Raw genomic sequence first — 23370 nt, 5'->3', positions numbered from 1 at the left:
AGCCAGCGCTTGGGAACTGGACGGCTGCCCGAGCGCAGACTGATGTGGACGCCCTTCTGAAGGAGAACATGTGCTGCTCGCTGTGGGTAACAGAGTCTGTGAAGCCAGTGAATGTAAATGCAAACGAGAGTCTGTGCAAAACGTGATGCTACAGTACTAGCATGCATGTTTGTTTCAAATTGAACAGTAAACATTATGCATGCACTTTTGTTCAAATGCAGGTATTGAAAATTATGCATAAACAACAAAATCTGATTTTTTTTTAAAATGAAAATTAAATAAAGCTCAAACTATTAAAGTCTTTCTTATTTTAAAAAAAGGTCTCTACGTACTGCCTTACTTCTGTCAACAAAACCATACATTTGTTTTGTTTTTTAGTAAACTTGCATTTATGAATGTGAAATTTGGCAACAATGTAAGCAAATTAAATAAATTAAACAACTGTGTAGTGTGTATCCTCTTTGAATGTTCATTCAGTTGCTAGGATAGAAGGTGCACTTGCATTCACAAGTGTAAAGATCACTTAGAGTTTTTCTCAAAAGTAGTTTTGAGAACAGATGCCCGTCATTTATGAAAGCAGCTTGTTCACGCAACACAAATGACTGGACAAACTGTGTGTGTGTGTGTGTGACAGAGTGTCTCTCTCTCTCTCTCTCTGTGTGTGTGTGTGACTGAGAGTGTCTCTGTGTGTGTGTGTGTGTGTGTATGACTGAGAATGTCTCTGAGTGTGTGTGTGTGTGTGTGTGTGTGTGTGTGACTGAGAGTGTCTCTGTGTGTGTGACTGACTGAGAGTGTCTCTGTGTGTGTGACTGACTGAGAGTGTCTGTGTGTGTGTGTGACTGAGAGTGTCTCTCTCTGTGAGTGTGTGTGACTGAGAGTGTCTCTCTCTGTGTGTGTGTGTGTGTGTGTGTGTGTGTGTGTGTGTGTGTGTGTGAGACAGAATCTGTGTGTGTGTGTGTGTGTGTGTGTGTGTGTGTGTGACTGAGAGTGTCTCTGTGTGTGTCTCTCTCTGTGTGTGTGTGTGTGTGAGAGTGAGTGTGCATGCTCCTGTGCGTGTGTATGTATGTGTGCCTGTGTGTGTGTATGTATGTGTGCGTGTGCGCGTTCCTATGTGTGTGTGTGTGTGTGTGTGTGTGTGTTTGTTTGTTTGTGTGTGTGTGTGAGTGAGTGAGTGTGCATGTTCCTGTGTGTGTGTGTTTGTGTGCGTTCCTGTGTGTGTGTGTGTGTGTGTGTGTGTGTGTGTGTGTGTGTGTTTGTTTGTGTGAGTGTGTGTGCCTGTGTGCATGTTCCTGTGTGTGTGTGTGTGTGTGTTTGTGTGCGTTCCTGTGTGTGTGTGTGTGTGTGTGTGTTTGTTTGTTTGTGTGAGTGTGTGTGCCTGTGTGCATGTTCCTGTGTGTGTGTGTGTGTTTGTGTGAGTGTGTGTGCCTGTGTGCATGTTCCTGTGTGTGTGTGTGTGTGTGTGTGTGTGTGTGTTCCTGTGTGTGTGTATATATGTCTGTGAGTGTGCCTGTGTGTGCCTGTTTGTGTGTGTGTGTGTGTGTGTGTGTGCATGTGCGCTTTCCTATGTGTGTGAGTGTGAATGTATGTGTGTCCCTGTGTGTGTGTGTGTGTGTGTGTGTGTGTGTGTGTGAGTGTGTATGTGTGTTTGTGTGAGTGTGTATGTGTGTGCCTGTGCGTGTCTGTGAGAGAGAGAGTGTGTGTGTTCCTGTGTGTGTGTGTGTGTTCCTGTGTGTGTGTGTGTTCCTGTGTGTGTGTGTGTGTGTGTTCCTGTGTGTGTGTGTGTGTTCCTGTGTGTGTGTGTGTGTGTGTGTTCCTGTGTGTGTGTGTGTGTGTGTTCTCAATTCTAAGGGAATCGAGTCTCAGATTAGATCTGAAGTAACTGAATAAGCCGCTTGAGTTCTCAGGAACCCTGATCAGAGCTGTGATCTCGGCCCAATATTCATCTGTTACTTTTCTCTGTGACACTCAAATATGTAACAGAGCACACGAGTACTGTGTGTCCAAGCATAGAAACCGGCGTGTGTCAGAACTACACTTTGCATATTAATACCTATGAAAACTAACAAGACCATGTTGGAAAGAGATTAAAAAGATCTATGTGTGTGTGTGTGTGTGTGTGTGTATGTGTGTGTGTGTGTGTGTGTGTGTGTGTGTGTGTGTGTGTGTGTGTGTGTGTGTGTGTGTGTGTGTGAGTCAATACTGTAAGTTCATCTGTGAGTTTTCCTTCACCTGACGACCTCTTCGCTGTCAAAGACGAATCCTCAAAGTCTGAGCGCAGGTCACTGTGGTGTGTGATGCATCGATCCACTATTTCTGTTCTCCTGCCGTCTCAAAGAGCTGGCACACGTTCAGACGGCTTCACCGAGAGACACAGGAGTCCGTTAAACTCGTATCTGAGACAAAAGAATCACGTGGAATCCTGGGATTGAACCGAGATTACGGGTCACCGCCGATGAGAAGTGTAAAGTGGGCGGTTTTGACACACGGGTGACTTAAAGAGATAAAACACACAACAAATGAATCTGTCATTTATAATTTACTCACCTCATGTTGTTCCTAACCGGTTTGACTTTCTTTATTCTGTGGGACATTAAAGCAGATGTTTAGGAATAGAAACACCGTAAAATTTATTTCAAATTATATCAAAAAAAGTCCCTAACCCTCAAAGTGTGTTTTCTATACAAGTCAAGATTATGCAGATAAACATTACAGCATTTTGAACTAACCATCTCTGGGTAATGGTACTTACACTATAATTAGTAAACATTACCAATGATTATCTATTCATTATCATGCTAGATTTGAGACCTTTAAGGACTTGAAACCTCCTTAAAGTCAGGCTGATCTCAACATGTAAGCTCAAACCCCTTTAATAGAGGAACACGAATACAAAAAATACTAACAACAGGGTTAAAAAAAAAATGACGTAAGCATCCCAGTTTGCATGCTAAATAGTATGTAAGATGATAATCATTGTGTCTCAAATCATAGTAAGTTGAAAACTAGTTGAAAACCATTCCAAGAATGTTATTTTGCATTAATTATGGCTCAAATTCCATGGAAGATTCCTTTCAATATTTTAATGTTCTTTTTAAACTGTATAAACATGGCACAACATTTCCAAAGAAAAAAAGAATGGTTTTCAAACAGGTTTCCCCAAAACACTCACACAACATTGGTCGGCCAAACAGATAGTCCCGCCCCCAAACTCACTCCATTGGCTGATTCAGAAGTTGTCACTCAAGTGAACAGGTCAGTATTCTTTACGACTGTGTGTGCGTGTGTGTGTGTGTGTGTGTGTGTGTGTGTGTGCGTGTGTGTGTGTGTAGCTCTGGGCAGAGGTGTTGCTCGTGTAAACTGCTTCACGGAGAGAGCCGATCTGTGTCTAAACATGTTGAAGAAATGCCTTCATGCCAAGGTTTGCTGAGTTCAGTCTGGAAAACATCACACACACACACAGTCTTATAATAATGGTTCGTATTGTTCTTTAGGTTCGGCAGAACATTCTTCTGATCAAGAAGCATTTCTGGCTGTTCAGGGTCCTCAAGCGGCTATATAAAACTCTTGATGTTTCATTACAGGTTCTTCAGGGTCAGTTAGTTTGTTTCGGAGTGCTTTAAAGAAGAAAAAAATACAAAAAAATAACCTAGATCTGATTTCTAAAAAAAAAAGATCTAAAAAAATAACTCTAAACTATGGAAACGGGTTTAAAATGAATGTGTATATGAGTGTTGTTGACCATCTGGCTTTCTGGAGCTTCATCATATCTCTCTCTCTCTCGTTATCAGTTCTTGATCATCGCTCAATATCTCGCCCTCTAGTTGACCCACGACATCAGACTGTGCATGAAGGTCGTGACCCCTCATTCTGACGAACCATGAGAAGAAACGCAGAAAGTTTGTCAAGTATACGAGTTAAATATCACACAACACGTTATATAATTAAATGTTTCGCGTTTACCACTATGATTCTCGCACAACTACCCCAATGATTGACATGATGTGTGGCCTGTTTGTTTGAGTTCACCGGCGGTTTGTGATGCTGAACTTCAGACTGAAGCTTTTTATTGTCCATAAATCGAGTTCAGACACCTCCTGACGACACGTACGGGAATGAAGGGATGATTCCCGAGTCTGGAATGATCAGCTGTCACAGAGATCTCGGAATGATCAATTATCCAGTACTACCTTCAGGCACTCAGACACACAGACAGAGAGTAACTGTGATCCAAAACCAACGCCTTCACAACGAACGCTTTTGTGTTTAAAAATGCGAGACGCGGTTAAAAAAAAGGGATTCGGAACGCAAGAATTTCTTTTAACCTGAGAGCCATATCGGGACAGCCAAACGCGTGCACTTGTGCAGGTTTACATAGTCCATTCAATGTTCAATAGTAATGTTTTTTTTTTTAAAGGCCCACTGAAACGCGCAGTGCTGTAATTTACACTGAAGACAGGGCGTTGGCATATCAAACAGCTCCTCCCCTTTTAAAAAATAGCCAATAGCGTTCAGTTTATATCACAGCTTGACCAGGGGTGCGTTTCCCGTACAACTATATAGCTCGCTGCTTAACTACCATAGTACGATGCATCGTTGGAGAAATCAAGCTAGTCACGACGGTTTCCCGAAACCGTATGTTGCAAAGTATCGTTCAACCATGTTGGTTTATGACGTCTCGCACGTGGTGGACTAATAACTTATTTTCATTAATCTGTTTGAGATCGAATTAACGCTAGATTTTGTCATATGAGTTACAGACATGGCATCTGAAGACCATTTCTAATTTTTCTCAGTTATTTTGCTTTATTACCAGACTCAATATTTGGCTCGTTCTTACATGGTAGAGCACGTTCGCACATGCGCAGTCTTCAAAAACGGTGCTTTAAATCTCTTGACAAACTAAAAGACATTTGTATGTATTCTAAATAAATAACACGGGCTGTACTGAATGTCAGCTTGCTTATTTTGCTAAAGATAAGGATTTATTCAGTCTACATCTCATGTAAACTAGAAACTATGCTTCTAACCACAGCTCGAGAGCTGTCGTTCCAACCACACAAGTTTGCGATGCTGTTTGCGAACGTTCGTTGGAACGATGGTTTCGGGAAACACCAAATCGTTGAACTATGCTGATAACGACGGAACTTGCGACCATAGTTGGCTAACGATGCCCGTTGAGTTTAGTAAAGCCCCAGTTTACTCATAACCTCTAACCGTTTCTCCTCATAATCTCCTAAAGTGTAGCATTCTGTGCAGAATTCAAATGTGTCCCATACGTTTTGTGGTTTGCGGCGACTCGATCATATGATCCGCTCTCTGATACCTGCGGCGGTTTGCGTGACACTAACGTGAAACCAGACCTCATTCACCCCAATATAAAGTATATTTAGACCGCCTGAATCGTTTACACGCTTACACACTGCCACCGAAACTTTCGTCCATCATAAAAAAATTAGGATCGGGCTCGATTTTCTGCATTTTTCGCATCCGTAGCAAGCATTTTGAATGGTGTTGACAATTCAAAGCCACCGAATTACGAATACGAAAAAACGCATGCGAAAATTTTGGACTCATTTTAAATGCGTATATCTTCTAAATATGATTTTTGTCATTGTTTTGGAGCACACCAGCTTATAACAGTAGCCAAGTTTCCATCCACTTGTCAATCGATCTATCTGAAGTTCGGTAAAAAAACTCATGCGAATAAAGCTGGTGAAAGGGTGTTTCCATCAAACGGCTTTAAAGCGAATAAAAACCTGTGCGTAATGACGTCACATGCTGTTTTGCGATCAAATTGGTATATCGAATTGATTTGAGACATTTTAAGGTGTTTCCATTCATTTTTGCACTGAATCACACAACATTTGCAAACAAAGTTTTGCTAGACAAAATGCAATTCATTATTTATTCGGCAATTAACGTTTCCATCAGCGTTTATCGCATAAGCCATATATCGATCAAGATCAAATCCGATGAGACCGAACGTATTTCATTTGAGTCGATATTCATGAAATTTTAATGTTTCCATAAGGCATTTTTCATTCGATATCACTTAATTCGGATACAAACGTGTGGATGGAAACAGCTAGTAAGGCAAACATATTCATACTAGCTATAGCTATATAATATACATCTAGCTATATAATCTTCGATTTTGATTTCATGGGGACTTTGAACTTTTTTTTTTTGCCAACATTGACAGCCAATCAGAATCCATCCTGCTGTAATGAGCTCGAGTATTTAAAGTGACAGACAAGCACACGCTTATAAGCAGAATAATATAATTTTCAGATATAGTTATCTTATCGTTCTTGGTGTGAACGGGCCATATATTAAAGAATAGCAGAGTTCAACGATAAGGCACAGATAAACAATATGGTTGGAATCACTTTCAGAAGGATTTCATCCCGCTGATTAACGATAAAAACATTGACAGCCAATCAGAATCTATCCTGCTGTAATGAGCTCGAGCGTTAACGCGGCATGACGACAAAACTGCAGCACGCGCTTTGAATAAACAGAACGATATCGTTGCTATTAATATAGTTATCGTTATTGGTGTGAACGGGCCTTTATAGTTTAGCATGATTAGCTTTCCAGCATATATTAACATCAAACTCTACTGGGATTATGCGAATCCACTCGCGTTTCATGATGAGCACTATTTGATTGGCACACAAAGTTGCTGCCTAGGGTTTAAAACGAGCAAGAAAGAAAACTAGCTGGTGAGATGGACATTACTCATCATTATTATCAGCCTGTTAATTGCTCTGTTTTCGTGTGGCCACAGCTCATTGCAGGTCAGTGTATTTCTGTCCTCACAAACCCTCTTCTGTGCGTGAATCTCTCCAGCCCGTCTGTGTGCTTGGCCGCGGGCCCGTGTGTGTGTGTGTGTGTGTGTGTGTGTGTGTGTGTTTCTGCTGATGCCCGTTCAGTATCTTCATCTCTCTCCAGCGAACATCTTGTGTTTTTCTGCTGACACACACACAGAGACCTGCGATTGTCTGCGCTCGCTGACCCCTGATTGGCCCTGACACCAGAGGTGAGCGTGAGTCACCGTCATCATCACGTGACCAATGAGAGGCGCGCACACACACACACACACACACACACACACAGTGGCTGCTTAAAGGTCAAGTCATTGGCACCTTGAGGAATATGACATTTATTGCTGAAACAAATTATTTGAAAGAGCCAGTACACTATTGTTCAAAAGTTTGATATGATTATATTTTTTGTTTTTGAAAGAAATGAATAGCCTACTTTTTTTTCAGCATAGGCCACTTGAAATTGATCAAAAGAGATTTATAATGGTACAAAATATTTCTGTTTCAAATAAATGCTGTTCATTTGAACTTTTCTAGTCACCTCTAAAATAATGAAAACATATTTTCTTTATTATTAAACGTAACATTTGATTGCTGTTATTATTTGACTGAAATTGTTTTGTTGAGTCACATTGAACCAAATATAAAAGAAACAAATGCGACAAATTCTATTTTCGACAAAAAGTATATTTTTCATCTATTTTTTTTCATCATGAATTTTTTTCAGATCAATTAAGCATATTTAAAAAAAATTAATTAAACTCTGCATACATTTAATTGTTAATTTAGTACAAGTAGTTGTTCATTTATTTAGAAAAGAGTATTTAGTAATGAGATCTGTTTCATTGTATTTTGAGCAGCATGTTGCACTGCCACACACACACACGCACACGCACACACACACACACACACACACGCACACGCACACGCACACAGACAGTCTCTCTCTCTCTTACCGTAAATGTGATCTGGCCTTAGGCAGATCTCACTCACACGGAAGATCAGCTTGCATTATTTTACTGGCTCGTATTCAGTGAACCAACACACACACACACACACACACACACGATTGATAGTGATGATGATTATTGAGAAATATAATCAACAGTGTTTTTGTATAAAATAGTTGTCGTGCATTGGGCAGAATGAGCTTTGGGCAGAATGACACCGCCTGTTCTTCATCTGGATAAAATGTTCAGCCAGAGAACTGCATGTACCAGCCATCCAGGTGAACAACAACATCAACACACTGACCTTGGCCTCATAACACACACACACACACACACACACACACCTTCATGTGTCTGTGGGATTTTTCATGTTATTTCTGCCACTGCTGTGCCAGTGTCCTCTCCTCATGGCACAGTGCCACACACACACACACACGCTCTCTCTCTGCCCACTCAGCCAGTGTTACTGTAAACATCCAACCTCCCCCGCAAAACTACTGTAATTCACCGCAATGTCACAATAGTCTGACGAAGTCACACAACTTACCCAGAAACACACTGAAATTCGAGACCGCAGCACTGATAGCAGAAATGAGTTTCTGGACAAATAATAATAAACAATAATTGTATATAAAATATATAAATACAGTAGAATTTTTTTTTATATTCAACAAAAACTATTGTACTAATACATATTTTTATTTTTATTAATACATATTATTAATATAAAATAGATAAATACATTATAAAATGTTATTTTATATTTAACAAAATCTTTCTAAATCAAAATATTTGATTCGTATTATTATCAACACATGCTATTAATAAATGTTTAATAATATAGCCTATAAATACACTTTATAAACTGTTATATTAATAATTTATTCAAATTATAGGCTACTAAAGTGAATGCAGATATCCGTGTAATGCTTCTGAAGTCAGCCGGTATAAAGCAGCACACACACACACACACACACACACACACAGGAGGACAGATGGGATTACAGTAACTCTCGGGACACAGGTGGGTGTAAATGAAACCTGACATACAGCGCAGGTGCCGAGCGGGACAACATCACCCGTCCCGTCTCTGAAGCACATGAGAAGAGCAAACCGATCAGATAACACCCGATTCACCTCTCGCTTGCTCTTTAATGTGACTTTCTCACACCAGACACACTCGATGCCACTTAAAAGGAGTCCATTTCTGTCAGTGAAAATATGTTCCCTCAAAGTGACTCCAGTACTGACATTATTTCCATACTCATGAATGACTTATGACCCAAGTCATAAATGGCTCATGTTAAAATGATAAAGTATCATGATATCATATAGAGCCACAGTGTTAAATAAAGCCTTTAATTTTAATGCATAACCTGTATTTTGAGTCTAAATATTAAAACGATGAATAACCATTGACCTGGTTTAGAAAGTTTTTTTTTTTTAAATATATATCAGGAGATCAGTGTTTAAACTAATAACTGACAATTATTGAATAATTAAAAGGGCATTGTCTGTAGGTATGAGAATGCGGTGAGTGTAAGTTGGCACTTTTGGCTGTTCCGCAGGTGTTTCTGATGAGCGTCGAGAACGCGCCTCTGCTCAGCAGGCCAGATAAAGTGGGCGGGGCCTCTCACACTCCCTCCGATGAGGAACTCGCGTCACCATGCCCATATTTGGACTGTAAACTTCCTACAGGAAGCGAGTGTCTGAGGATCCATGATGAGCCGGGAGAGTTTTCAGTCCCGTCTTTTTCACGAACTTGCAGAATCAGCGAGTTGAAAATTAGCCTACACTTTTAATCTTCAAATTGTTTGGCGTAATCTATCCTATTCTTTTTAACAAAAAATGCAACTTGAAAAAACATACGAAAAACGAATAGCCTAATAAATATATTTTAGAGATTTCTTCAATAATAAACTAAATATTTTGATAGAAAACATTCTAATGTAATTTATTTGTTTCATCCAGTGTATGATAAAATATGCCCTACACAAACTATAGGGAGAGTTTAGGTAAACTTGGACACTTTTTGCCATTGAGATGACTGGGAAAATGTCCCAATTCAGCTACATAACACGTACGCGTATCAAAATAATATAAAAACCCTTATATAAATATAAATATATGGTGGTAGTCTATCGCCTATACTGTATAAAGTCCATACCTGAAATCCAATGTTCGAGGCCCTTTCTTTTAGCAGAAAGGATCTCTGGAATAATGTATATCAAATTATTGCATCTATTCCGAAATCGTTTATTCAGTAATTTCAAATCGTGAGGTTAAAAATCGCCCCGTTCCCTCTTTACTGCGCGCTGCGCCCTCGGGCTTGTTTACTGTCCCAGCAGTTCCCGACAATGACGTGATGATGCGCGTGACGTAGCCCACAGTTGGGGGCGTGGCCAGCTGTCAGTGCTGGTGGAGTTGCTTATAAATACGAATCGGGATCCCGATCCACACGAACGAACGAACGCATCAGAGCAAATCAAACGGACATCTCTCCCCCAAAACAGCGTTCGCTTTCAATAGACAGCCTCTTAGGATCATTCAAGAGCGCTGTATTGCTGCTGTCGCGCTATTCATCACATCTTTGGGACTTCTTGTGTTTCATTCATTCGAGAGGAGCGTCGATCCGAGAGCGGAACGGGACGGAACGCCGTTTCATTGACTGTCATCGTTATTCGCTCTCCTTTTTTTGGACGTTTCTTTTACACTTGAAGGTGTGAATTAGACATTGAACTGTCAAGCAGAATAGCTTTTTCCAAGAATATCTATGAGTACACAAATGGAGCAGCCGTTTTACCACGACGACTCGTTTCTGTTGGGTTACGCGCACAACGACGCGGCACTACATGACTATAAACTCCAGAAACAGAGCATGAACTTGAATTTGACTGAGCAATATCGGAGCCTCAAATCGGAGCTTTATCAGAGCGCGAACGGCGATGTCGGGTCGCTCAAACTCGCGTCTCCGGAGCTGGAGAGGCTCATCATCCAGAACAGTAACGGGGTTCTGACGACGCCCACACCGGGCCAGTACCTCTACGGTCGGGGGATCACCGACGAGCAGGAGGGCTTCGCGGAGGGCTTCGTCAAGGCTTTGGATGAGCTTCACCAGATGAACCACATGCCCCCGCCCAACGTGTCGATTGGAGCCGGCGGCGTCACGACGTGCGCGACAACAGCGTCCGTTTTCGGCTCCTCCCTGCAATCCGAGCCTCCCATTTACACGACGCTGAACGCGTACTGCCCCGCACCAAACCACCCGTCCACCACCATCAACTACCTGCCTCAACATATACAACACCCGGAAAACACGCACGCGTTCCAGCACTCCGCGCCGCGCTTCGTGCCTTTGAAAGAAGAACCGCAGACCGTTCCCGACATGCACAGCAGCGACGGCTCGTCACCACCAATGTCTCCGATCGACATGGAGAACCAGGAGCGCATTAAAGCGGAGCGAAAACGGCTTCGTAACCGACTTGCGGCCACTAAATGCCGAAGGCGCAAACTGGAGCGCATCTCGCGGCTGGAGGACAAAGTCAAGGGTTTGAAGTCTGATAACGCTGGCTTGTCCAACACAGCCTCCGTTCTGCGGGAACAGGTGGCGCAACTTAAACAAAAGGTCCTGAGACACATGAACAGCGGCTGCCAGCTTATGCTGACCAGTAAGATGGAGGCGTTTTAAACGCGCGGTTGGACTCATAATAAACAACATAACACTGGAAATTGCTTATGTTCCACGGCGAGAACGCACGCGCTCTCAGCTGAGGTATTTTGGACACGTCCTGGGTTCAGATACAAGATTAAAGCGAACCCCCTCCGTCCAGAACGGGGACGGAACGGACTCTGAGGCTCCGAGACGAAGTGGAAAAGGCCAGTCGCCGCCTCCGTATCAAAACTGTGTTTTTGTCATGATCTAAAGTGCATCTGATCATGTAAACGCATCTGATATTGTCGTGCAGTAATACAACCGATCCTGAACTCATAAATTATTGTTAGGCTACTGTTCAGGTTGATCCTGACACTATGTTACCAATGTCATATGTTTACAATGTCTTTTTTTTTATGTGTGCGCTGTTTATTTAAGTAAAGATTTTGAAATATAACTTTCCATGTGTATGGGTTTTCATTTGTGTTGTTATGTTTATTGCCTTGGTTTCGAGCTGTTATGTAATTATTATGCTGACCGTTCCTCGAAGTCCACACGTCGTACACACACACACACACACACACACACACACACACAAAACAAGACCATTTTGATTATGGCTTGAATGTTTGTTCACTCTTTGTAAAGTAATCAGCTGTTTTCTGGGGGTTGCTGTGTGTATTGATTAATACTTCTTGCGTTTGCGCGTTCACAAAAGGGGGCACTAGGCCTTTCCTGCTGACGTCAGCAGCACTTCCATATATGGTCATTTTTTGGTCGTCGTACGTCACTCTCCACCCACAAGCCCGAGTGGAGAAGTTCACCGATCCAGGATCAGAGAGAGAGATAGGGGGTTTCCGAAGTTGGACAAGACCACTGTGAGCGCGCGCGTGTGTGTGTGTATGTGTGTGTTTCCATGGAGTTTAGTGGGCTGAACGCTTACAAGGAAACAATGATGCAGCCTTTAATATGCGGAACTTATAGGCTAATCAAGAATACATTCAAAAACTTTTGAGATAAGAAGAGAAACAAACATTTTAGAATTGTAAAATAATTTTTATGAGAGCCTAATTATTATTTAGTCTATTTATTATAATATTTAAATGTTAAAATTTGACTTGTTTATTAGTTTTATATCCTCAAACTATATTATACTATAAAAGTAAAAAAATATATATATATATCTACTTTTTATAGGTCACTACAGTGTTCTGAGAATAAACTAATTTAATAAACACATTTTTGGAAGAAGACAATTCTATAGAAATAAAATCCTTTCGTCAATCTTTTCAAAATGCGTCTTTATAAAAAGTTTGGATTAAAAAAAACTTGAGACCTAAAAAATAATTGGTGAATGGAAAAAAATCATGTATTTTCATGTCAATTAATTTAATTGTCATGTCCTCTGTGGACACTGACTCATTTAATAAGACAATTAAAAGACATGAATAGGCAAAAACAATGCGGGTTAATATTTTTATTTTAAATTTACAATTGAATCAATTAGGTCTCAAGCTTTTTTTATCCAAACTTCGTTTAAAGATGATTTTCAACTATTTTATGAAAGATATAACAATGATTTGTATTTAAAACTGTGTGACATGTATGTTGTCAAATACATTTGCTAAAATATAATGTTTTGGGGGGACAAAACTCCATTGTTGGGTCTCAGGACAGGAGGATATGATGCACAAGAAACACACTGATGAACTTTATACAGAGATATCAGGGGTCAAAATATGGTCAGGGAGGAAAACACACCTTCAGCATTAGATATGAGTTTATTTTAGCAGCTGAATTATGTTATAGGTGAAGAGATTAGAGTCAGTAAGCATGAATATAAATGTATCTGTTATTATTAGGCCCAATTCAGTGTAAGATACTGTAAAATAACTGGTTTGCTCCAAGCCTAAACTGGTTTCACAGGAGAACAACCTAATCCAGCTAGACTGGTTTAATCTATTTTTTATTTCAGTCAAATTGTAACAATTTTAAATATTAGCAGAGAATCATCTGCTCCTAATTCATCATATTAGTGGTTTGGATGTGTTCTGGAGATGAATATATCTTTTGGGAAGTGACTGCGCTCTCTGGAATGGCTGAACCGGAGGCGCGCACAGCATGGACGCGCATGAGATCTATAAAGAGAACCGGGTCTGGCACTGCCGCTGGAATGAACAACATTAGCATGGAAATATGTGACCCTGAACTGATCTTTCTGAATTAATTACCTCAATAACGGATTTATTTATTAAATATAGAAACAAAATAACGATGTTTCCATGGTAGTTTTAAGTAGACATGAAAATACCATCTTGGTAGCTACACACAAACTATAGTCCAAATAACAAAGCTAATCTCTGAAACGCGTGGGACGTTTGTTTTTTTTGTGCCACTTTGTCGCTGGAAAACGGGAGCGGGTTTTTTTTTTTTTTTTGCTCGGTGAGAAAAGCCCACTCGGGTCCACCTCTCAGTGACGTCAGTGACCCACCTGCGTGTTTTTCTGCTCGCGCTCGAGGTGGAAATCGGGGGAAGCCGCATCAAAGCGCTGAAAGTACGCGCGCACACGCACGCGAGCTCAGGTTGTTTTGGAGATTTTAAAGGTGCACACTGTCGTGTGTGTTTCATTTCATCTGAGACTTAACAATATCAACACCTCTTTTAGTTTCATGAGTGTTTCTTGTGGAACAATCTCACCCCCCACCCACTCACTCTCTCATTTAAATGGACTTGTTCCATTCTGATGTTTGTTGACTTTTCTATGTGAATGTTCCCTAAGTAAAGGCCCACTGAAATAATTGTGTTTTTTTAGCTTTTAGTATGAAAATGTTAGTCTTAAGGTTATGAATAAAGTTGGTGTGTTCCAAAACAACGACAAAATCCGCATTTAGGAGATCTACTGTAAAAAAAATCCCGTATTTTTTACGGAATAATGCTGGCAACTTTGGTTGCCAGAACAATTCTGTAAAAAATACATTAAAACTGTAATCACCTTTACGGAGCAGCATGTAAGTTTTACATTTTAAACTGGTATATTTAACAATGGATTTCAGCAATATTGACATGGCCATAAAGTTATTGAACAAATTCCTTCAGTAAGAATTGAAGACACCTGATGTTAACAAGCAGAATCACTGAAGGAGAAAACCATAATTAAAGTCACCATTATGGAGATCAGTGTGTGTTTTAGTTGGGCTCTTTACCCTTAAATTATTAACATTAAGTTTTGTTTGTCAGCTGTACATGAGTTATAACAGCAGATGATGAACAAAGAGAAAAGGTGATGTTGTGTTATAACATAATCATTATTTCACAATCATTTAACCTGAATCACTGACCTCATATGAGTTAGGTTTATTTTATTAATTTTAGCTGCATAATATGTTAAGCCTTTTCAAAGAAATTCAAATAACCAAATCAATAAAAATACAAATAAAAAATTATGTATCCATATTAAAAAATGTTTTAGCAACACAGACATATCAAGATTTAACGTATGAATCTCAGCAATGGTGACAAACAGATCACCTCTGATCATAAGCTCATTATTTATTCATGCAGCAATGCATGATGGGAGCCATGAATGAGTTTTGATTGGTAAAACCCAGAATGCACTGCAACATGCTTTATAAATGTCACCATTGTTGAGATACACAGGCTGATTATTGATCTCTGTGTGTCTCTTTTTTGAACGAGAAACTTTTTAGAAATTATTTGGATTACATTGTAAAAGTTAATAGTATTATGGTGTTCAATGACGGTACCACTATAGATAATAAAGTAACCTAACTCATGAATTGGACTCTATATGAGTTCTGTGATTCAGGTCAAATGATTGTGAAATATTGATTATGTTAAAACACAACCAACACCATCAGATCACCTTTTCTCTTTGTTCATCATCTGCTGTTATAACTCATGTACAGCAGCCAAACAAAACTTAATGTTAATAATTTAAGGGTAAAGAGCCCAACTAAAACACACACTGATCTCCATAATGGTGACTTTAATTATGGTTTTCTCCTTCAGTGATTCTGCTTGTTAACATCAGGTGTCTTCAATTCTTACTGAAGGAATTTGTTCAATAACTTTATGGCCATGTCAATATTGCTGAAATCCATTGTTAAATATACCAGTTTAAAATGTAAAACTTACATGCTGCTCCGTAAAGGTGATTACAGTTTTAATGTATTTTTTACAGAATTGTTCTGGCAACCAAAGTTGCCAGCATTATTCCGTAAAAAATACGGGATTTTTTTTACAGTGTAAGCATTCAAAACTTACAGTCTCTCACTTCTGCTAAAATGGATCATGGATTTTTATGACATCACAATGGACTTCAGCTTCTCATCACATCTTCTGTCCAATCAAATGCTCTCTAGAATCAAAAGCTCCGCCCCGTGCTATAAATACCACCTGGCCAAAGCTACAGTTGACATGTCATTGACATGTCATGAGATATGGGTTGGAGATGTGTGTTCGGCTGCTCAAACTCGAGTTTTATTACTTTTTTCAACTGTAGGTTGGTTAAGAATGAAATGGATAAAAATCTTAAATCCATTCATCAGAGCTCAGATTTGCTTCCATGGTGCTGTCAAGAACAACTTGCAGTCTGTGGGTTAAACTAAACGCTATTGGCTGTTTGAAAAGGGGGAGGAGCTATTCAATAAGTCCCGCCTTAGCTTCCTGTTTCAGTTCAGTGGGACTTTAAAGGAGCGGTCACATTAACCTCTGTTTAGCTCATTTTCACGTGTGAAATCCAGTCCATCCAATTGATCCTTCGCAGGGAGCTTGATTGACAGGCAATCTGACCAATCATACTTCGCCATCCGCCATTTTGTCCGACAAAGCAGTCAGGGATGTTAGTATATTAACATGGGAGGATTTGAACTTGAAAAGCGGAGTTAAAACAACATTCCTTCTGATGTTCATTCATATTTATTTGATGCTATAAATGAACTAGAAGGAAGAGATGATCGGTTCACGAGCAGCTTTAACTGAGGCTCTACAGCGATCTGTCAGACACATTAAAGAGACACAAAACTATATGTATTGTTTACATTTCTTTTTAAAAATGACCAAATTTGAAAGGTGAGACTTTGTTTAATACGTTTAATATCAAAAGTAACCGAAAAGTAACCTGGTCTGTCAGTGTGTTGTCAGTCCTCTCTGCTCCGCGATGTATTTTTCCCACTGTGTGAGAACATATTGTGGCATGAGAGAGCGGCGTAGCTTGTCGGACATAGCACAGTAACAAAGGGGCCGGGTCTTTGCGAACGGTCAATTGGAATCCAAGACGAAAGATTTAACGCAGATCTCCTCGAATTCGCCAAGTTGAGAAAAAAAAAAGTTTAAAAATAACTGTCCTGTGCTTTATACAACATTGCTACATTAGTAATTAACAATGGACCATTTTGCACGCAATATTCGCTGACATTTCGCTAATAGGAGCTTTTGAGACGTGATCTCTAAACAATTCACATTTTTTTTTGTATAGGCCTATATGCTAACCTGTAACTAGTTGTCATATAGACGGGTTTCGTGCATACAAACAATACTGGATGCGCGCGCATTCAAGAGGCAAAACCGCTAACAGGTGTTATGCCGAGTTCTGCATGTTCAGCATCATTAATCCAGTCAGTCTAATATGGTAATTTGATAAAACATATTTTTCAGGATTCTTTGACCCGTCTATTGAAGGTGAGTTTAATTAATCATGCTTCATGTCAAGGGTATTTTGTTTATTTTGATGCTAAATGTAGATGATAAAACGTCTTATGGCAAGAGTCATAAAATGTGACGGATAAAAATAACTATATTTGCAGAATCGTTGTTTTTTTGCAGTGTTTTTCCATCTATTTTACTGCTCACAGTGTTTTTGCTACTGTTGTTAAAGTCCCCCTCTGTTGAAGATCAAGCTTGTGTGTCTATGGGGAGTTTTTATTTTGTTTTAAGACAAACCATGTGCACATTCATCAGTCAACACCATTCCTGAGTATTTTCTCCTTAAAACTGCAGTGAATATAAAAAAAAGACTCAAAAACGCGGTTTGAAATCGCTGGTGTTACAAACAAATTAGCATTTTCATAGAACCGCAATGAGGCAAGAGTTACATTCAAGCTATTGACATGAATAATTTATTTTCAAGGATTTTTTTTTTTAAATATGTCATTTCGGTGATCAAAGATTGGTTTTAAGGGATAAAATGATTGACTACAGGGGGACTGTATATAATAACCGCGTCGTCGACCTCTTAATGTGGCGCTAGCGTCTTTAGCGAGAGAAACAACTCGGCACGAAATGGAAATCGCTTTTGCCTCTAGATAAACATATTAGAGGTTGAAGCGCCGAAAGATCATTAGCCTACCATAAATGTCCCTGAGCGCTTGTGGTGTTAAACTCTCAATTGTTTCGACACGGCGCTAATTTTAACTAGAAACGGTAAAATGGTGCTTCAGTTGGCAACATTTCTCAGTCCGCCATTTTAATATATGATCGTTTCTCTCTCCTTTCGCTTTTCCCCAGTTTAATTGGCACAAGAATGTCTCACAGGCCTGTAAAAGTGCAGCACTCATGAATGAGTCAAAGCTCATTCAGCAAAGTTTCTCAACCGCGCACGTTATTTTTATCCCGCCTGCGTGATTAGCCTGAAGCTTTCTGGAGCATTTCTTCCTCATACTTCCCCTCTATTCTACATGAAGAGGCTTTCTAACGCCTGACAGACTGTAGGCTACAGAGGGAGAAACATCATGACTGATGATGACGACAAAATGTGGGCTCATCTCCTCCATCACACGCTGATTTGCACATTTCATCCCACTCACACACTGTAAATCTCTCCTTCGATCTCATGAATATTCCTTCTTGTCCTTTCCAAGACTGATAGATGAACGCTGAGGCTTAGATTGAGTGACACTTTCCGTCAAACACCCACCAAAACTGACACAACACGACTGTTACATAATGTAGGCTTCTCGAGTATCATTGGTTTGCTGCTTTTTAACCTGTGGGTCACAGGAAGTGTTTTAAATGCACGTTATATATATAGGCCTATATATATATATATACACACACTATACAATACTGGGTTGTTTTAACCCAAATTTTGGGTAAAATATGGACAAAGCCATTGGGTTACATTTTTGGTCCAACGTTTGTGTCTGTCCATATTTAACCCAAAATTGGGTTAAAACAACCCAGCGTTTTTTAGAGTGTATAGTTATATACATAGTAGACTAGTTATATATATAGTTCTTTAAAGGTTCTTTAACAGTTCAATTTAGTACCGTATTGTCCTTATTATGCTGAAATGGTTATTTGTGTTAGAGTGTAGGGTTCTTTATTCCCGCCTTTTTGTTTTTCAAATCTGTAGGCCTAACTGTCAAAGCCTCCTCATTATTACTGATGTTCTGGAGCTCAACTATACAACTACAATTAGACTGTCAACATATAATCCCAACATGTAAATGATTTCTTTCTTAAAATGTCTATAAATTATAACTTTCATTTTAAAAAGTGTAACGATCATTTCCTAACAATCGTGTCTTTTTCTGTTTTTAGTTTAACAGAACATGTAAGTGTGAGCAGCTCTGCTCAGTTAAGAAAACTCTTCTTCTCTTCTCCACAAAGTAACAGAGATATCAAATGTATGATATTTTTTAATTATGACTTTATGTCTAAACATACCCAGTTACAAAAAAGATTGTATAACTTTATCACTTTTTTTCTTTCAACATGGTAAATCTAATTTTGGCCTTCGTGAACATATTTGTTTATAATTAAATGGAAGAGACACAATGCAACTCTAAACTCAATTGTGTATTTCATATGCTGTCACACATCATAAACTCATCATCTGCAGATAGAAACTGCCACTCAGATAAAGGTCGTAAAGACATCATAGGGGATTGTGAAGACATTTTACTGGAACTTGGTCTTCATTACATCTATATCGTGTTCAGTGTCAATTGTTATTTATTAATGTATTCAGCTAACCTCCGTTGTTAGGAGCACTGTCATTTTTGCTATAATCTGCCATGTCAATAAAAAAATAAAAGTACCTAATTGACACAACATGCTGTATAAAAAAATAAAATAAAATAAAAACCCAGGTAGAATCAACAAGATATGAGACCAGGCATAGAGGACTAAAAAAATATTCATAAATAATTTATAACAATTATATTAATAATAGTAATAGTAATAATTAGATACTATATATTAATATTAATGAAAATAAATATTGTTGAAAAGGTTATTTATAACACCAAGGTCCTATACCACTTTCAAAGCATGGTTCTTTATGCGAAGAACCCTAATTTGGTACTGTTCAGAACCATTTTTCTTAAGAGTGTGTGTGTGTGTGTGTGTATTCAAAATATGAATATATACTAGCTAATGTTGTAAAAATACCATTATGCTATACTAAAATAACACTGCCCGACATAAATATAGCTACTATTTGGGTTAACCAGATGTTTTTCTTGTGATCCGTGGGAGTTTTTGTGGTTGGGAAAGTTGGGTCACAAGGCGCTAAAGGTCAAGCCTGGTTTAACTGATCATGAATTCAGTATCAAACACCATCACAGGGTCAATGAATGCGTTTCGCCTTAAAATGGGTTCATGGCGCCATCTGGTGCTGCAAGTGCCATAAAGCAATTCAAAATGGTTTTGAAGAAAATAGGCAATGTTAACTTGGGGAGTGATGAATAGGCCTAGCTAATGAATAAAAAATATCAATAGTAGGATTAGTTTTAACATTATGCAACCATTGTAAGTCGACATGAAAATATTCATTCAAAATCACCTATACGTGCGTTATAGTTGTATATTAATACAGTCTGCCAATTACACCAACTGCGGTAAACGTAGCCTATAATTTGTATTATTTAAAATTACTTTTAAATAGGGCTGTGGAACGATTAATCGTGATTAGCCCAATCACATCCAAAATAAAAGTTTGTGTTTACATAATATGTGTGTATGGTGTATAATTATTTTGTATATACACACACATGCATGTATATATTTGAGAAATATTTGAATTTATATAATGCATATATTTTTATATAATTTATATTATATATAAATTGAAATATTTTATACATAAATAACTTTTTTTTTTTAAAATATATAGCCTACATGCATGTGTGTGTATACACAGTACACTACACACATATAGGCCTATATTATGTAAAACACAAACTTTTATTTTGGATGCGATTAATCGTTTCACAGCCCTACTTTTAACATGTCTTCAAATTCCAAAGCTTGTAGAAAGTTCCTATTGGCAATACTGACTTAGGTACAGCTTTCCTGGGAGCCTTGAGGAAATTAACTTGTCTAAGAAAATTATTCATAAAAAGCCTATGTTTACTTTCTTCACTGACACAGATGAAAATTAAAAGACTATCAGTCAAAGTTCAGCTTTAGGAGGGGAAGAATAGGGCAGGATAAGGACACTGAGAGAAAAAGACTGATGAAAATGAGGAGAAAACCGGTATTGACAAATAATCTAATGCCCACTGACATGTTTTTAAAGCTTTTTATAAAAAAAATTGGCCTTTTTTTTGGGGGGGCCTTCAAAAGTCTTAAATTGCACATATGTAGGTCAGATAAATGTTCTACCTCGCATGTGAATGCCTGTGTCTGTGGGGTGGTGCTAATGTGGGCCGGTGTGGCTACAGTGCCAGGGCTGAATTTTTGTCCCAGTCCATTTTCAGTCCAGTCAATTTTAACATAGTATCGTCGTCTATCAGTGTAGATAGATGGACCAAAATAAACAACTTTAAAATGTCAAGTATTGTGATAGTTGGTGCCACAGTGACATCTTGTCCCAAAAAGTATTGATACACCATGCTGCTCAATATATGTTGTCCCACGGTGAATCATTTCCAAAATTTGACTGCCAAATCCCACTTTAACCACTGGTTGTGAGGGATAAACTTAACGTGTTTTCAATGGCACCCGCTGTTATAAAGTTTCGAGATCACTTATACATTTCTACAGCTCATTTAACTGACATTTCTTGGAAAGATATTTTTACAGTGTTTCGTCAGCAGAACAATCCAAAAACACATTTATGTCTGTCCCTCAAACACAGGCTCGCCTTAATTTCCATTAAAATAAAAAATGGCGCTGCTGTGAATAACATCTATTCTGCTTCACATTATACACAGTGATACGGGGCAAATATTCCGAATAACATATAGTGTACAACAAATATATAACCTATTTTGTCGTAATTACCGTAATTATCAGTTGACAACACGTTCTTCTCAGAGTTGTTTACGTCCTCGTGGATTCGCGCGTGTCTATGGCAACACTATCAAGGCCAAAATTAATCTGCAGTGGTCACGTGGTACAAATCGGAGCTAACAAATTGTAATCTATGAGGACATGGACACTTATGCCTGGTTTCACAGACAGGGTTTAGATTAAACCAGGATTAGGCCTTCGGTCAATTAGGGCAATTTAAGTAGCTTTTATAAACATGCCTTAGGACAAAAACACACAAAAAAAAACATTAGGCTACTGATGTGCATCTTGAGTGAAAACAAACAAACAATGTCAATAATATATTTTAAGATATGCTTTCGGTTAAAACAGCTCAAACATATACATTGTGTGAAACCAGGGTTATATCTCATAATCACGTTGTTTACGACAGTATGAATGTCATGCTATAATTCAAGTTCAATAGTTAAATGTAGCATAAATTTGGCAAGATAAACACATGGTTAATTGATAACAATACTTTTCACTAAACAGGATAATAACAATGACAGGATTAAATGGGTTTAAACTGCTTTAAAAAGAACAGTTAAAAGAACAAATTCCAATTTAGTTTATTTATGAATTAAAGACATATAAGATCAGAAGAGAAACACGTTTACTCAAGGCAGCCACATAATACAGAAACACACTGCTCACACTGACCATCCGTTTACATACAGACATAACACAATGTCCACACGTTCACTGTTAAACAGTCAACTAGTACACTCATTCATAACTAGTCAAACATTTACAGTGCTCTCACAGTTTTTCTTTACAGCATTATTTTTTGTATACGTCAGTATAAATACTTAGAGTAAATGACAGCTGAATCATATCTGTGTTTTCACTAATAAAGTCATTTACTCAAAACACACAGACATAAATTACACATACGACTGTGTGAAATGTAAAGATTGGGCTATATGCATGTATGATAATGTGATGTTAGAAGAAATGAGACATCCATACTTCCATATGTTGTGATTATCATGAAATATCACAGTTATAGAAACAAGCGACAATAGCAACATTTAGACAAAGTCTAAACTGAGACAAAAATGCCATAATAATATTTGTAAAAGATGTAGTTTCATTCAGTGGGCAAATACAAAAACACACTGAATAAACAGTTCAACGCAACATAAAACAAGATTCGCAACCCATATTCCTGATGTAATTGGTCATATTTCCAGGTGAATACGAATATTTTAAAAAACTTTACAGTAAGGTCTTATTTATTGATAGTATAATGCATTAACTATAAATGAGCAATATATTTTATACGGCATGTATTCATATTTGTTAATGTTACTACAAATAGTTATTCATTGTTTGTTCATGTTGAGGTTAGAGCATTAACTAATGTTACCAGACACAACTTTGATTTTAAAAATGCATTAGCAAATGCTGAGATTAACATTAGCTAAGATTAATAAATGCCATAGAAGTATTGTTCATCATTCTTTCATGTAGTTAAACCTTATTGTAAAGTGTTACCAAAATTCAGACCTAAATTCAACCGGTCATGTTGCCTTTAAAGGTGCAGTGTGTGATTTTTAGCGGCATCTAGTGGTGAGGTTGTGAATTGCAGCCAACAGAAGTTACGGTGGCCGACAGGAAGTGATGTCGTCGTCTGAGACAGCAGAGAGTAGCCAGTTGTAGC

General features: G+C 38.5%; 1 protein-coding gene and 2 long non-coding RNA genes across 3 annotated transcripts in view; 2 read left to right on the top strand and 1 right to left on the bottom strand.

Annotated features, from left to right (window-relative positions):
* The window catches only part of LOC307001376, a 22559-nt gene extending 815 nt beyond the window's left edge, over nucleotides 1-21744 (bottom strand). The window contains exons 1-4 of the long non-coding RNA XR_013798218.1: nucleotides 21678-21744; nucleotides 2545-2580; nucleotides 2230-2419; nucleotides 1-96 (exon numbers count right to left, since the gene is read on the bottom strand). The exon at nucleotides 1-96 is cut by the window's left edge and continues 815 nt beyond it. This is a non-coding gene — a long non-coding RNA (uncharacterized lncRNA). The remainder of the gene's footprint in view (nucleotides 97-2229; nucleotides 2420-2544; nucleotides 2581-21677) is intronic.
* LOC307001372 lies at nucleotides 6910-9448 on the top strand. The gene is made up of 3 exons (XR_013798217.1): nucleotides 6910-7042; nucleotides 7954-8055; nucleotides 9346-9448. It is a non-coding gene; the product is annotated as an uncharacterized lncRNA (long non-coding RNA).
* Nucleotides 9525-11886, top strand: junbb (JunB proto-oncogene, AP-1 transcription factor subunit b). Its single transcript, XM_079617682.1, has one exon. It carries the CDS (start codon nucleotides 10551-10553, stop codon nucleotides 11463-11465), a length of 915 nt encoding a protein of 304 aa, XP_079473808.1. The 5' UTR covers nucleotides 9525-10550; the 3' UTR covers nucleotides 11466-11886.
* Nucleotides 21745-23370: the final 1626 nt, after the last annotated feature.

The sequence above is a fragment of the Phoxinus phoxinus genome (genome assembly GCF_949152265.1).
Source record: "Phoxinus phoxinus genome assembly, chromosome: 1".
Taxonomy (NCBI): domain Eukaryota; kingdom Metazoa; phylum Chordata; class Actinopteri; order Cypriniformes; family Leuciscidae; genus Phoxinus; species Phoxinus phoxinus.
Note: the sequence above shows the minus strand (reverse complement) of the source record. Positions and strands in the feature narration are given on the sequence as shown.